This window comes from Indicator indicator, chromosome 6 (genome assembly GCF_027791375.1).
Source record: "Indicator indicator isolate 239-I01 chromosome 6, UM_Iind_1.1, whole genome shotgun sequence".
Taxonomy (NCBI): domain Eukaryota; kingdom Metazoa; phylum Chordata; class Aves; order Piciformes; family Indicatoridae; genus Indicator; species Indicator indicator.
The window spans coordinates 29834140-29848924 of NC_072015.1; the positions used below are offsets into that span (position 1 = coordinate 29834140).

Genomic DNA, 14785 nt, shown 5'->3' on the forward strand with positions numbered 1-14785 from the left:
TTGAGTTGGAGTGGAGTGCTGCAGACTGCCAAACAATAAGAACTTTTCAGAAGAACCTTATTCAATATATTCACCAGTGACCTGGATAAGGGAAGAGAGCACACTGTCATCAAGCTTGCTGATGACACAAAACTGGAAGGAGTTGCTGACATGCCCGAAGGTTGTGCTTCCATTCAGAGGGACCTGGACAGGCTGTAAAGTTGGGCAGGGAGAAAGGTAATGAAATACAGCAGACAGTGCAGAGTCTTGCATCTGGGAAAGAACAACCCCATGGACCAGTATAGGCTGGAGCCTGATTTGTTGAAGAGAAGCTCTGGGGAAAAGGACCTGGGAGTCCTGGTAGACAACAGGATGACCATAAGTCAGCAACGTGGCCTTGTGGCCAAGAAAGCCAATGGCATCCTGGGGTGTATTAGAAGGGGTGTGTTTAGCAGGTCCAGAGAGGTTCTCCTCGCCTGTACTCTACCCTGGTGAGGCCACATATGAAATACTGTGTCAAATTTTGGGCCTCTCAGTTCAGGAAGTGCCTCAGAGAACTGCCTGAAAGAGTCCAGCGCAGAGACACAAAGATGGTGGAGTAGAACATCTTCCTTAGGAGGGAGCTGGGGCTCTGTAGCTTGGAGAAGTGGAGACTAAGAGATGACCTCATTCATGTTTATACATATTTGAAGCGAGTGTCAGGAGGACAGATTCAGGCTCCTCTCTGTGATGGTCTATCTCAATGATAGGACAAGAGGCAATGGGTAAAAGGTGGAGGTTCCACATGAACATAGGGAAAAAGTTTGTCGCTGTGAGGGTGACAGGACACTGGAAGAGGCTGCCCAGAGAGTTTGTGGAATCTCCTTCACTGGAGACCTTCAAAACCTGCCTGGATGTGTTATATGTGACCTCATCTAGGGGATCCTGCTCTGACAAGGAGGTTGGACTAGATGATCTTTGGAGGTCCCTTCCAACCCCTAACATTCCGTGATTCTGTGATTAATAAAATGCAAAATGGGAAGACAGACCTAAGTATTGGCCTTGACTCTCTAACAGAAAATCCTTCCCTTCCAAATACATGACAGATAGCTGAAGGAAAATGTTTGGGTATGTCCATGCTGATACTGTCTTGATCAGGATGGTGCAATGAGTGTCATGCTAAAACATACTCCATTGTCAGGTTCCTCAGCACTTTTGGAGTTCATCAGGCAGGGCTGTTACCTGTCCTAAAATATTACTGAAAAGCAAACAACTAGAAGGAGACTCACAAAGATGTCCTGAGGAGAGGTATCTCCATTTGTAATTCAAGTTTTCACTGTGTCTGTTTCAGAGCCCAAAAAGGAGTGGGGTCCTGTAAGCCAAGCTGTAATTTACTCTAAAATCATTGAATCATAGGATGCACAGGGTTAGAAGTGACCTCTAGAGGTCATCTAGTCCAACTCTCCTGCAGTAAGCAGGGACATCCACAACTAGATCAGGTTGTTCAGAGCCCTATCAACACTGACCTTGAGTATCTCCAAGGATGGGGCCTCCACTACCTCCCTGAGGAACCTGTTCCAGTGTTCCACCACCCTCATAGTAAAAAGTTTGTTCCTAATGTCCAGTCTAAATCTATTCTTTAGTTTAAAACCATTGCCCCCTGTCCTGGTGCTTCAAACAATCCCTCCCCAGCTTTCTTGTAGGCCCCCTTCAGGTACTGGAATGCTGCTCTAAGGTCTCCCTGAAGCTTTGTCTTCTCCAGGCTGAACAACCCCAGTGCTCTCAGCCTGTCTATGTGTAGGACAAGTGCTCCAGCTCTGATCAGTTTCTTTAGATCAAAGACACCCTGCTCCAGCAGGAACATGTAACTGCATAGTCTATAAAATAAGTATTGTGGATTTTGACAGACCACCACCACTTAAGTTAGATCTTAAGTCTAACCACCTCCACAAGAGTAGTCATGGACCATGAGCTGCAATGCCACAGCAGCTTTGCTTCTGAGAGTAACTAAGAATTTGGTTAGACCTGTTCTTACCTTTTCTCCCTGCTGTCGAGTAATCTCTCGATCAACTTCACAGTCCAGTTTATTTCCAACTAATAGAAGCTCTGCATCTTCTGAAGCATACTGCAATTAAAACATTTTTAGTTAACTAACTCAAAATATTTAGTTAACTAATACAAAAAGATTTTGTAGTATAAGTAGTATTAAAAAGGGGCAATTCCTCTACTAAGAATCACATCAGCAGTTTACATTTCCAAATGTTATTTCAAAGATTTTCAGCATCAATTTTGACATTCTGTTTTAAAAACATCACTTGAGAACCAGCTGGTCAAGTTCATCTAAGAATGGACATCACAACCTTATTTCACAGACAGGAAATAAAGATTTTTTCCTCCCCAGTCCACAGGCAAATGAAAAATGTTACAGATTTCCAGTGCCACTTTGAACAGGGATGATTCTAGTTCAAGGAAGCAGGAATGGACAACCATTTTGCAATGTAAGCAAACTGTTAAATCCTGGCTAAAAGAATCTAGGGAAAAATAGCAGGCCTTAATAATCCTACATCAATGCTACTATAAGTCTTATAGAGTGCTTTTGAGGAAAAAAAACCCAACAAACACATGTAAAAAGATGGCTCACCTTATCAATCATTTTCATCCATTTTGGTAAATCATCAAAGGTTTCCTTCTTGGTGATATCATACACCAAAATAATTCCCTTGGCACTTCTGTAATAAGCTGAGGTAATGCTGTTGAATCTCTCCTGACCTGCTGTGTCCCTGAGAAGCAGCAGCAAACATTGGCACAAACATTTAATCAATTTGTGAAGTACAGAATAACTCAGTTTACATCTTAATGCAAGCACACTTTCCCCCAGCACACACTCCCTAGGAAATACTCAGTGAAGAATGTCTTTTTAATTGTGTGAATTTTAGGCCCAAAGAAATGGAGCAGGACTTTAAATCATAACAAGTTATTGTACCAGTAGTCCTTATTTCCATACTAACTTCACCTAGAAAGGCCACCAAACAGTTCTAAGAATGAAGCTGTCCAATGAAAATGCATCAGCAGATGAAGCTGGGTTTGTGGCGTTGGGGTTCGTTGGGTTTTGTTTTAATAGCCCTGAAAAAAAATGGAAGAGGAGATGGAGACATGCTTATCAACCACAGCCAGACACCCAGCTATATAATGAGCAATGCACTGATTGTTATGAGTTGAGTGTTCAGAGCCTTTTTGCATCAACCAGAGCAATTTGGTCATGGCTCTGAAACTAAATGAAGAGGCTATGAGCAGAAGTGAATGAAGAGAGTGAGCAACTGCTGTGTGCTCTGGCTTTTGAAGGCAGATAGCTGGATTTCACAATTAGAGCTAATCTGAGATGTTCACATAACATTCCCACTCTCAATTCCAGCCTTGCAGGTATCTTGGACGAGGTGTATTTAGACTGGAGATGGTTTTCCAACAGTGACACCATGTTGCCCATACTAGCTATGGCTTCTGTTCCAATGTGGATAAAAGGGTTATTTTTTTAACTGAACCACGAAAACCTGTGAGCTGCTTTAAATCATTTCATCAAGCCTGCTTAAGGATGATTTTTGGTAGTTATGCTAAAAGAAACACACCCAAAACCATAGCTGGTGCGTACGCTAAGTCTTAAAATGTGACAGGTATCACAACTGGAAAGTAAGTTATATGATGATGCAAAGCCATCAGGCATTTGCTGCTTGAGTTCAGCTCCATGGGCAATTTTGATGTTTCACCATTAGAGCAAGTCAAAAGATGGACCCAAACTAAGAGTGGTGGGAGGGAAATGTGTGCATGTGTGTTGGGACTCCAAAGCTTAATAGCAACTCTCTTTAATGGTCATTTATTAGACAAAAGGAAAAGGAGGATGAATTCAGGAATGAGATTAACAATGGGGACCCAAAACACTTGTCACCAAAAAATAAATAACATCATGTTCACAAAAAATCCCCCATGTTGATTGTCCTGAGTAATTCATTCTTTTGAAGCCTGCATACAATGACCAGTAGAATAGAACACCACACACCTGTGTTGCTCTTCACAAAAGCTTTAAGAATTTCAACTAGGTTTAAAAGTATTTAACTGCTTCCTGAATTTGCCACAGGGATACTTGACAGCCATAAATCTTTGCTAGCGATTTCACAAAACAGTGTCCACTAGAAAAAGATTTGAAACCTCAGGTTCATAGCCTATGGAAAAATATTGACTCATGCTTTGCTGCAAGCCAAGGGCACTGCAATATGAGGCAGAAGAGAACAAATTCCTGTTGCATCCATTTGTATTTCTGTTCAAATCCCATTCTCTGCACAATTTCAATCATACAAACCTTTAGGAGCCCACAGAAGGTACAAAGATGTAGCTTGTTTCAGTAAGGCCAAGCTCTAGTAGTATTTCAGACCATTTCAGATGGTTAATTGGTTGCCTTCTAATCACTAATTAAACATTTTTATTAAAGTAATACAAGTTCTGGCAGCTGAAAGGACGTAAGTAAATATCACTCAGAGCAAGTAATTCTACTTTCTCTTCCATCACTTCTTTGATATGGTCAGATGTAATTTCTGAAAGGTCCTTTGGATGTTCACTCCAGGAAAGATTTAGACATTTTAGTACAAACCGTTGATTTTCCACATATGGATAACATTGCTTTAGTGCTTATGAACTTGTTGAGCAGCCTCTGCCATCTGTTGCTAATCCAACCTCCTGAGCAAGAAGGACTAAGGCTGGGATCCGTTCAGTTCCATCACTAAGTAGATGTGACTGGATGACACGTGTAAGGGCATACCTGATGTGGAAGAATGATCAATTCCAGCTTTGGGCAGAATTTGGGCAGAAAAAAAATATTTATTTTTTTAGCTATCTGGTTTTCTCTTTTTCTACAACAAGGACACTGAGATGCTGGAGTAGGTCCAGGGAAGAACGATGAAGCTGGTGAATGGCCTAGCGCAGAAGCCTTGTGCAGAGCAGATGAGGGAACTGTGGTTGCTTAACCTGAAGAAAAGATGGCTGAGGGGAGACCTTCTCACTCTTTGTAACTACCTAAAAGGAGGTTGTAGGGAGGTGAGTGCTGGTCTCTTCTCCCTAGTAGTAAGTGATAGGATGAGAAGAAAGAACCTCAAGTTGCACCAGGGGAGGTTTGGGTTGGATATCAGAAACTTCGTCACTAAAAGGGTTGAATTCCCCATCCCTGGACATGTTTAGAAGATGCAGGTGTGTGGTGCTGAAGGACTTGGTTTAGCACCAAAGTTGGTAGAGTTAGCTAATGGTGGGACTCAAGGATCTTAAAGGTCTTTTCCAACTGAAGTGATTTTACAGTACCTATGCCCCTACAGAAGACAGAAATAAAGGAGCTGTATCAGAGTCACCTGATGGTGCCTTCAGGTCAGTGCTAAGGACCTTGAGCAGCTCCATCACAGAGGCACTACCAGACCACTCAGTTCATACACTCGAAGAACAGAGGGAAATAAATATGTTGCTGTTCAACTACCCTCCCTGAAGACAGTCAGCAACACTGACTGGGTAGGTGATGGAGCCACCCACAGAACATGATACTTTGCCATTCCCGTTATGTCCAACTCAACATTTCTTGCCTGCTAAGTGTTGTATCTCCAAGTCAGTCTGTACTACTAACCTCTCCTCATTCCACAACACCCACAGGCTCTTTAGAAGTTTGGAGTGTTCCTGGGCTGCTACTCTTCTGGCTGCTGAACTCAAGTCCTGCACTCCTCCTCCTTCACCCAAACATCACACAATAGTCTGTCTTACTGGCTGTTTGAGTCACATCACATGCTGTGGCCAGTTTAAAACAGCCATGGACAGCCTGGCTGCCCACTACATGTGTTAAATGGCCAGAAGCCCACCAACTGTCTCCTACCAGTCAATCTAATTACCATGGACTAAAGTAAGACTTTCTTTGCCTTGCTTTGAGGGATTGACTTCTCTGTGATCCACACAACCAACACCTCTACTGCTGCACAAGTTTAAATGAAACCAGTCCACAGGTTTCTCGTTGTGAAGATGGTAGCTTAATTCTTGTTCCTTTGAAAAGGGGAAGAAAGTAAGCTGAGTTCACAATCTCTAACATTACATTTATATTGTCCTTCAAACAGCTAGGTGAACCTTAGCAAACTACTTCTGCAGTAAGCTCAAAGCAGAAGTCCAAGCTACCTAAATAAGCTACAGCTGAGAAGAGGAACAAGTTGATCTTTCAGACGGAAAAATCTCATCTTCTACCAGGTGCTATCTCAGTTTCCATGAAAACATGCAAAAGGTCTTCCAATATTGAGGAAAAAATTACAACCCCTACCACACAGCTAATATTAAAAAACCCAACTTCGAATGTCTTCCTTTCATGTGTAGTGCTGGGGGAATTAAATTTGTTATGGTGTTTTCATTGATGTACTACACTTGAGGAGTGTTTTACTAAGGATTGCTGTTGAAACACTAAGGGGAGCATTGGAAGATGAGATGAACATTATCTAACCAGGCTACCATTACTCTTAAGTGACTATGTGCAGCTAGTTGTTTATTTGCTTGGTCAGAATCAACATAATGAAATAAGTCATTTCAATTTAATTCAAAATCCCCAAGTCCAAATAACAAATTGCTACAACTTAAGCAATGATTTAGCATCACTGGGAACAAAACCCTCCAACAACAGATTATTCCTTTTTTAATGCTAAAAGTGGTTTTCTTCAGTTGATTTCATCAATGAATTGTTCTAGTGGAAAAACAACTAAACTGAAATCACAAACATGCAGTACGTGACTCCTTGACCACCTAGAATCTGCAAGAATAAAATCCCACTGCTTGACTCTGTGCCTCTGCTCCCAAAACAAAAAGTCTGAAAACATTAACAAATATCACACCAAACAAAGGCAAATTAAAACCACACAATCCCCACTTTCAAGTGTTGACTTGTCACAATCTCACTACTTCAGACAGCATAAAATACAATACAAATACAGCTGATCTTAATTAAAATAGGCCTGGATATTTTGGGTTTTGTATAAATGTTCTTCTAGAAGGACCTGTGAGTCCTGGTGGACAAGTTCACTGTAAGATGGCAATGTGCAGTGGTGGCCAAAAAGGCAAATGGTCTGGAGTGCATTAAGATGACTGGGGTCAGCAGGTCGAGGGAGGTTCTCCTCCACCTCTACTCCACTCTAGTCAGGCATCTGGAGTACCATGTCCAGTTCTGTGCTCCCCAGTTCAAGGGACAGGGAACTACTGGAAAGAATCCAGAGGATGCTACAGGGATGCTAAGGGGACTGGAGCATCTCTGTGATGAGAGAAGGCTGAGAGACCTGGTGCTGTTTAGCCTGGAGAAGACTGAGAAAGGATTTTCTCAATCCATATCAATATCTAAAGGGTAGGGGCCAAGAGGATGGGGCCAGACCCTTTTCAGTGCTGCCTAGCAATAGGACAAATGGGCATAAACTGCAACACAGGAAACTCCACCTGAACGCGAGGAAAAACTTCCATCCTGTGAGGGTGCTGGAACCCTGGAGCAGGCTGCCCAGAAATGTCGTGGAGTCTCCTTCTCTGGAGAGATCCCAAACCCACCTGGATGTGATCCTGGGCAGCCTGCTGTGGGTGACCCTGCTAAAGCAGAGCAGGGCTGGACTAGATGACCTTCAGAGGCCCCTTCCAACTCCCACCATTTGTAATTCTCTATGTCTAGCTAATACAAGTTGCTTCAAACTAACATATGGAACAGATTCAAAACTGTCTTTGGCTCTGAGTGACAATTCTTTCATGAGTGGTGGTGTGAAGTGGCAATAGAAAGAACAGTATTTTGAAACATAATAAAAAATGTAACACTAATTTTACACGTTCACATGCTTTGGGTAGGGAGCAGGGAAGGGGGAAGCTGTTGGTAGCGGCCTGGTTTGTCCAGAGGAGTTCTTGTGTTGTTTATAAATTGTAAATGCATGTAAATATTGCATATTTTGTACATATTCATTGCATTTCATTTCTAGATTATAGTTTTGCTTGTAAATACAGCTTCATGTGCTTTCTAACTGAGCTGGTCTGGCAATTTTATGTTGGGGGAAATTTTCAACCCACCACACTCCTTTATTAAGAACTTTTAATATATGAAATAATTTATTTCACATGTACTGAACAGAAGGAATTACATTCTGTTCTAGTCCAAGACAGGTGGTCTTCTCCTCAGACTAATCCTCATGCCAGAGGTTTTCCAAGACAAGAAACTGTACATTAGAACAGACAAGAGTTGCAAGCTTTATGAAAATGCACCAATTTAAACAACCTTTGGAAACAAATCTGGAGCTCTGATGCATTCCTGTGTAACCTGCTCTAGGCAAAGCTGCTTTAGAAAGGGGACTGGACTAGACGATCTCCAGAGGTCCTTTCCAACCCTCACCATTCTGTGAAACCAAGACTGTTTTCTTGCCAGATGACTGACTTCCTTGCATGTTAAACCTGTAGGAGTACCAGAGAGCCCCTCTGGCTCTCTAAAAAGACACCACAGCTTCCGGCAACCAGGTTCTCTCAGAAGGGAAGCCAAAAGTGACTGCTTCTTACGTCAGCCGAGTGCCCAGATGATTCAGGCAAGAGGAGACAGACACACCTAAGCTTTGAAGCATGGAAGCAGGGTTCCTATTGTTTAGTCTAGTTCTCAGGCTTTGAAAAAGCATATATGAGCTTGTTTCAACCAAGAACTACAATCTGCAGAACCAGATTTACTGTATCTACTACTTCTGGCAGCCCAAGGGGCACTACTGCTGTTCTAGGGGGGTACAAAGAAAAGATGGACACTACTTTGTGTCCTCAGTGCTGCTCAATCATTTCATAATCCAAGGAGCAGGAGGTTGTTTTCTGACTGAAAGTTAGGGGAAGAGTTGCTGTGGTGGAGTCACCATCTCTGGATGGATTTAGAAGACACATAGATGTGGTGCTGATGGTTCAGTGGCAGACTTGCAAGTGTTGGGTTAATGGTTGGACTAGATCTTAAAGGTCTTGTCCAACCTAAATGATAATATATTTTATGATAATAAAGGTTTATAAAGGTCCAACAACATACACATAATTCAGGACAAATCAGCAAAATAAGTGCTTACTTAATTCTCAAACTGTCTTCATATACTTCTGCTTAAGGATTAAATCCAATAACAGCATTTTAAGAAATTAACATGTAGGAGCAGAATGGTATGTTCTAAGATTCCATCATATTTTAAAACACTATCTCTTAGTATTGTGTGTTCTCCACCATTTCACAAGAGTTTCAAACAGCAGCAATGGCCACATTTTAGGAACCTCTTAATTTTCAGTCGTAAAAGTTTACTAGATCCTACCCAGCATATTCTCAATATGTGGAAAATAATGGTTTAAACATCTTTTTTTTCAACAAAACATCTCCCCTATAAAGTATTTATTCATCATGAAGAAATTATTTGATAAGCTTTAGCACATTTCACAGCAAGAATTTACATCAGTAGCATCTCCATATCAGAATTTGTTGTTACCTCTGTCAGCTTCAGCAGACCCTGGCTACCAATTGCTGGCTCAGCTGCCAGCCTTGTGGTCACAGGTTTCCAAACAGGGACAGATGATGGGTGAAGACATGCCACTAACATTCAAGTGTTAGGTGACTGGTGATACCAAAGATGAAGCAGCAGTTAACTCAGAGGGAAGCAAGACAGACACATGGTGTGACAGACAGTTGATGGTGACCTGCCAAGAGGAGTTAGTAGCTGAATTCACTGTGTCCATGTAGTTAAGGACAAGAAACCACCAGTATATCCCCAAAGCGTAACAAACCAGTAATTTAGAGATTTCTTATCCCTTTTATGGATTGTTAGCAGCTTTAGCAGTTTAGCTACAACGCCAGTTCTGCATCAGGCACTGTTAATAACCCACAGCTAAGCTTCTGTGTAGTAGTTATATAAGATTAATGTATAGAACAGAGCTGGTTTATTCTCTCATAACAATGTTTATGTATTGTACTACTCTGAAAAATAAAGGAGCTTTTAATCTCAATGATTTCTAAACAATAACAATAGTTTTAATCACTGACATGGAGAATCATAATGAGGAAACATCTGACCTACTCCAGAAAGGAAAAGCTCAGCTCAGAGCCATCCTCTGTAGTAGGACTTGGGCACCAGTTCAGGTATGTATGGGACTATTTCACTTCTTAGTGCTGTTTAGAGTAGATATAATTTACTTAGGTCTTGAATGCTCTTCACTTTAAAGTTATTAAACATGTCAAAGAAACAGCACTGCCTGTACCAAGATTTAGAAAAACAGTTTAGAAAATATTTCACAATTGCTTTGGAATTGTTATACTGAGGGCCACTCTTCAACAGTTCAGAAAATAAAACCCCAAAGTGTACTTCTGTAGTTGTCTTTTTAATGCTTTTGTCACCTTTTGTTTGCAGAACTCCTAATCTATTTCTTGTGTAGGTGATGTCATTCTTCTAGGAAAACCTGCTGAGGCCTCTGTGATGCACTGACATTTCAATAATTACATTCACATCCTAGTTCTAACTTTATCCTTCTCCTCCTTCACCCTCATAAAAATCTAAAAGCTATTTGGTTTTGCTTAAGTCTAGCACGAACAGAGAAGAGGAATAGAGCAAGAGCTAAACCAGCTTATAACAGTTAATAGTATTAGACAAGCATATTAATTCATGCCAGAACATAAAAATTAAAACATACTGCTGGTTGCATGTTTGTTTTACTTACCAGATTTGTAATCTAATTTTCTTTCCTCTTAGCTCTACTGTTTTGATTTTAAAATCAACACCTATAAATAAAATACAGTGAACAGAAAAGGAGGAATAAGAAGCAAAAGTAATGAGGGTTCAATTATTTTTTTTGTTTTGCTTTGTTTTTTTATACATCAACTTGTAACAGTTTACAGCACTATGGGTCACCTCAGGAACATCATGGGGATCTGACAACTACTCTACATTCTGTGAGCCACTCAGTTTGGCAGCATCACAACATAAACCTTCCACTTTGTGCAACACTTCCAGCAGCAGCTAAACCCAACATAACAGCACAACAACAGGCACATAATGTTTGTTTTTCCCCTCTTCATCTCAGACTGTCAAGGACAAGCCTGCTCTACTTCCAGCTGGCACAGGTGTCCTGGGGCCATGGAGCAAAACCAGTCCCTCCACATCAGTTTTGCAGTCTGTGAAGTGGGAACCAGACACATCTGGTTTCCAGGCTGGATGGTTAGCATCTGTAAAGTGCTGTAGTAGAAGTGCTGGAGCTGTAGTTCCTTTATGTGAAGAAGTTTGTCAGCACTTTCTGTCTTAATTCCAGCAAATATTTATTAGCAGACTACTTAGATTTAGAGACTTAAAATGTTTGTTTCACACCGGCATGGTACTTTTATCCATCATCTCAAAACTCTAGCCACAGTTTGAATGCATGCCAAATATCAAGAGCAGAAACCATGAAGACCTTGTTTATACAGAAAGATTTGGCTTCTATAAAATGATGCTGGTCATCAACACATTAAGACATACTATGGTCAAACAATACCTAGGATACAAAGATTACCACCTTAAGTACAAGAGTATTTCAGGGTATAAATGTCCTAGAATATCACAGCATTTGTAGATGTGCTGGGTTTGGTCAGGATTGAGTTAATTTTCTTCATTTTAGTATATATTTGTATGAAGATTTTTTTGCTTCAGCCTTCCTTCTGAACGCCATCCCCTCCTAATATTGCTAAATCAAAGAGGGGGAAATCAAAAGACAAGAGAACACGGCTCAGACTGGCACACTTAAACTCACACAGAAGTGAAGGAGTGTTGGAAACACTTTGGCTGTTTCACGTGCAACTGCACACCATGGATTAGGATGAAAGTGAAGAGAGGAAAAAGGTGGTTTTATTTTCTCTAGCAAAAACTATTCCTTTTCCTAATGTGTACCCCTGGTTACAGCCAAGTATCCTTGTTGATAGTCAGTCAAGACTGGATTGCGACTCTGACAGAAAGGACTTGGCCTTTCTGCAAAGCTTTTGAAAACTCCTGAAAATTTAGATAGGGGAGGGAAAAAAAATAAAGAAAGTACATTTTACATCCTGAAAAGCAGTTACACATTGTTGGCTTAGCATTTATTCCAAAATAGTTTTAAAGATAGTTATATCTGTCAAGGTGTCGACAGAAGAAAACAAAAAATTATTGTTTTATGTGGAATCCAGGCACCCTCAGCAAGTTTGCACACCATGCTGTGTGGTGTGGCTGACACGCTGGAGGGAAGTGATGTCATTCACAAGGACCTGGACACACTTGAGAGGTAGGCTTGTGTGAACTTCATGAAGTTCAACAAGGGCCAAGTGCAAGGTTCTCTACCTGAATTGAGTCAATCCCAAGCACAAACACAGGCTGGGTGGAGAATGGATAGAGAGCAGCGCTGAGGAGTAGGGCTTGGAGGTGCTGGCGGGTAAGAGCCTCAGTATGAGCTGGCAGGATGTGCCTGTAGGACAGAAAGCCAATTGTGTCCTGGGCTTCATCCAAAGTGTCATGGGCAGCAGGTGGAGGGAGGGAATTCTGCCCCTCTGCTTTGCTCTGCTGAGACCCCACTGGCAGTGCTGGGTCCAGCTCCAGAGCCCCCAATACAAGAAGGACATGGAACTGTTACTGTTAGAGCAGGTCCAAAGCCATGAAGATGATCAGAAGGCTGGAGTACCACTGCTGTGAGCACAAGCTCAGACAGTTGGAGTTGCTCAGCCTGGAGAACAGAAGGCTCTGACTGGGCCTTACAGCAGCCTTCCAGTATTTGAAGGAGGATACAGCAGAGCTGGAGAGGGACTTCTAACAAAAGCATGGTATGACAGGATGAGGGCTAATGGCTTCAAAGTGGAAACTGAGATTAGACATTAGGAAGAAAATTTTCCCCATGACGGTGGTGAAGCACTGAAACAGGCTGCCCGGAGAAGCTGTGGAGGCTACAAGTCTGAAAGTGTTCAAAGACAGATTGGATAGAGCCTTGAACAACTTGGTCTAATAGGAGAAGTACTTGCCCACGGCAGGGGGTTTGTAACTAGGTGATCTTTGTGGTCCCATCCAACCCAAACCATTCCATGAAATGAAGTAGGAAGGAGTCTACATGCTAAAAGATGGTTTTGAAAGAAGAATGCTGTTGACATTATTTCAAAGGCAGATCTTTCAATTAACCACCTCAAAGTCACACTATGAAACATTTTCCTACCGTTAAATTTTGCAGAGAAAAAAGCAAACCAATAACAGCTTGGGAAAAGCCCATTCTTCTACAGAACTGTTTGAATCATTTAACACCAAAGTTCAGCTCGCCAGAGCTAAGCAAAGGTTGCTTGATTGCTTTTCATAATTAGTAACGCTCTGCAGGCATCAGCACAATACTAAAAGCTTCGTGTCTGTCAGCACTGAAGGAAAAAAAAAACTGGCAGCTTTCCTTTTTGCACATGAAGAAGCAAATTCCCGAGCCTGTCAGGTTTCATCACTGTGTTCCACCACAGACCTGGCCAAAGGTAGTGCTTTGAGTTTCCATACAAATTAGTAATTAAATTAAAACAACAACATGATAATTTGTTTTCCACCTCCATTTCAAGCATCATCTTGAATTATGAAAAAGTTCAACAAAACAAATTTTTTAGTTTGATTAATGAGAATGAAAACATCTAAATGAAAGGTTTTGCTGTCCATACAAGGACTCCATCTACTAAAAACATGAGGAAAAAATAGCCTCTGAAAGTTAATCAGGAAATCAACTCTTTCCAATATCAGAGATAATAAATATTTATTGGTCTACCATGACAGAGATTTTGACAATGGCACATTTCCACTCACTAAGCTAGTCTTAGATGTTCTTCATATTTGTAGCTGTAGAACAGAAGATTTGGACCAACTGCTGAAAAAATCCCAGGGATGAGGCTGATTGAACAGCTTCAACCACTCTAGCTGTGGTGAGTCCCAGTTGTGTGTGAGACTTGTGCCAGTGTCCGACCACCATCAGCAGAAAAAAATTCTTCACTGTATCTAGTCTAAATCTCCCTCTTAGTTTAAAACCATCAACCTTTGTACTGTCACAACAGGTCCTGCTGAAAAGTCAGTCCCCAGCTTTCTGATCAAACCCTTTAAGTACTGAAAGGCCATAAAAAGGTCTCCTTGCAGCCTTCTCTTCTCCAAGCTGAACAATCCCAACTCTCTCAGCCTGTCCTCACAGCAGAGGGCTTCCAGCTCTCACATCATTGTTGTAGCCTCCTCTGGCTTCACTCCAACAGGTCCAATTTTCTCCTGTGCTGACTCCAGAGCCAGATCCAGCACTGCAAGTGGGTTCTCACCAGACTGGAGTAAATTGGCAGAATCCCCTCCCTCCCCCTGCTGCCCATGCTGCTAGGGATAAAGCCTAGGATGCGACTGACCCTCTTGTTAAACCTGCTTCTAAGATCTGATAAGCACAAGCAAATGCTCAGTATTCTGTGCAGTTTCCTGGTGTTTGTAATGACTCTGGTAGTCCTTGTGCAGTCACCACTTCCTTAAGTCAGATCCCAAAACACAACTAACACCCAAGGTTAATGAACTTGAGCATCCAGAGGCTGCTCCAGCCTTGAAGCTGCAGAGCTGCACAGCGGTGTGCTTCAATGTGTGTGCCGACCAAGACGACTTACTAGCGCTAGCATAACATGCTACTAGCACTCTGTATGTTCCCCAACACATACCTCCAATTACAGCAGGTATCCCCTAAAAATACAACAACAACAACTAACAGAAGCCACTTGAGCACCTTGTGTCCTTTGTTATACAAACAGAACCGAGGGCACAGATTTATGCATAGTTCA

At 41.7% G+C, this 14785-nt stretch overlaps 1 protein-coding gene across 1 annotated transcript in view; it reads right to left on the reverse strand.

Annotated features, from left to right (window-relative positions):
• RAB12 (RAB12, member RAS oncogene family) overlaps positions 1-14785 on the reverse strand; it is a 28875-nt gene that overhangs the window by 2089 nt on the left and 12001 nt on the right. The window contains exons 2-4 of the mRNA XM_054381559.1: positions 10693-10753; positions 2600-2738; positions 1994-2083 (exon numbers count right to left, since the gene is read on the reverse strand). Of these exons, the coding sequence (XP_054237534.1) occupies positions 1994-2083; positions 2600-2738; positions 10693-10753 (290 nt within the window). The remainder of the gene's footprint in view (positions 1-1993; positions 2084-2599; positions 2739-10692; positions 10754-14785) is intronic.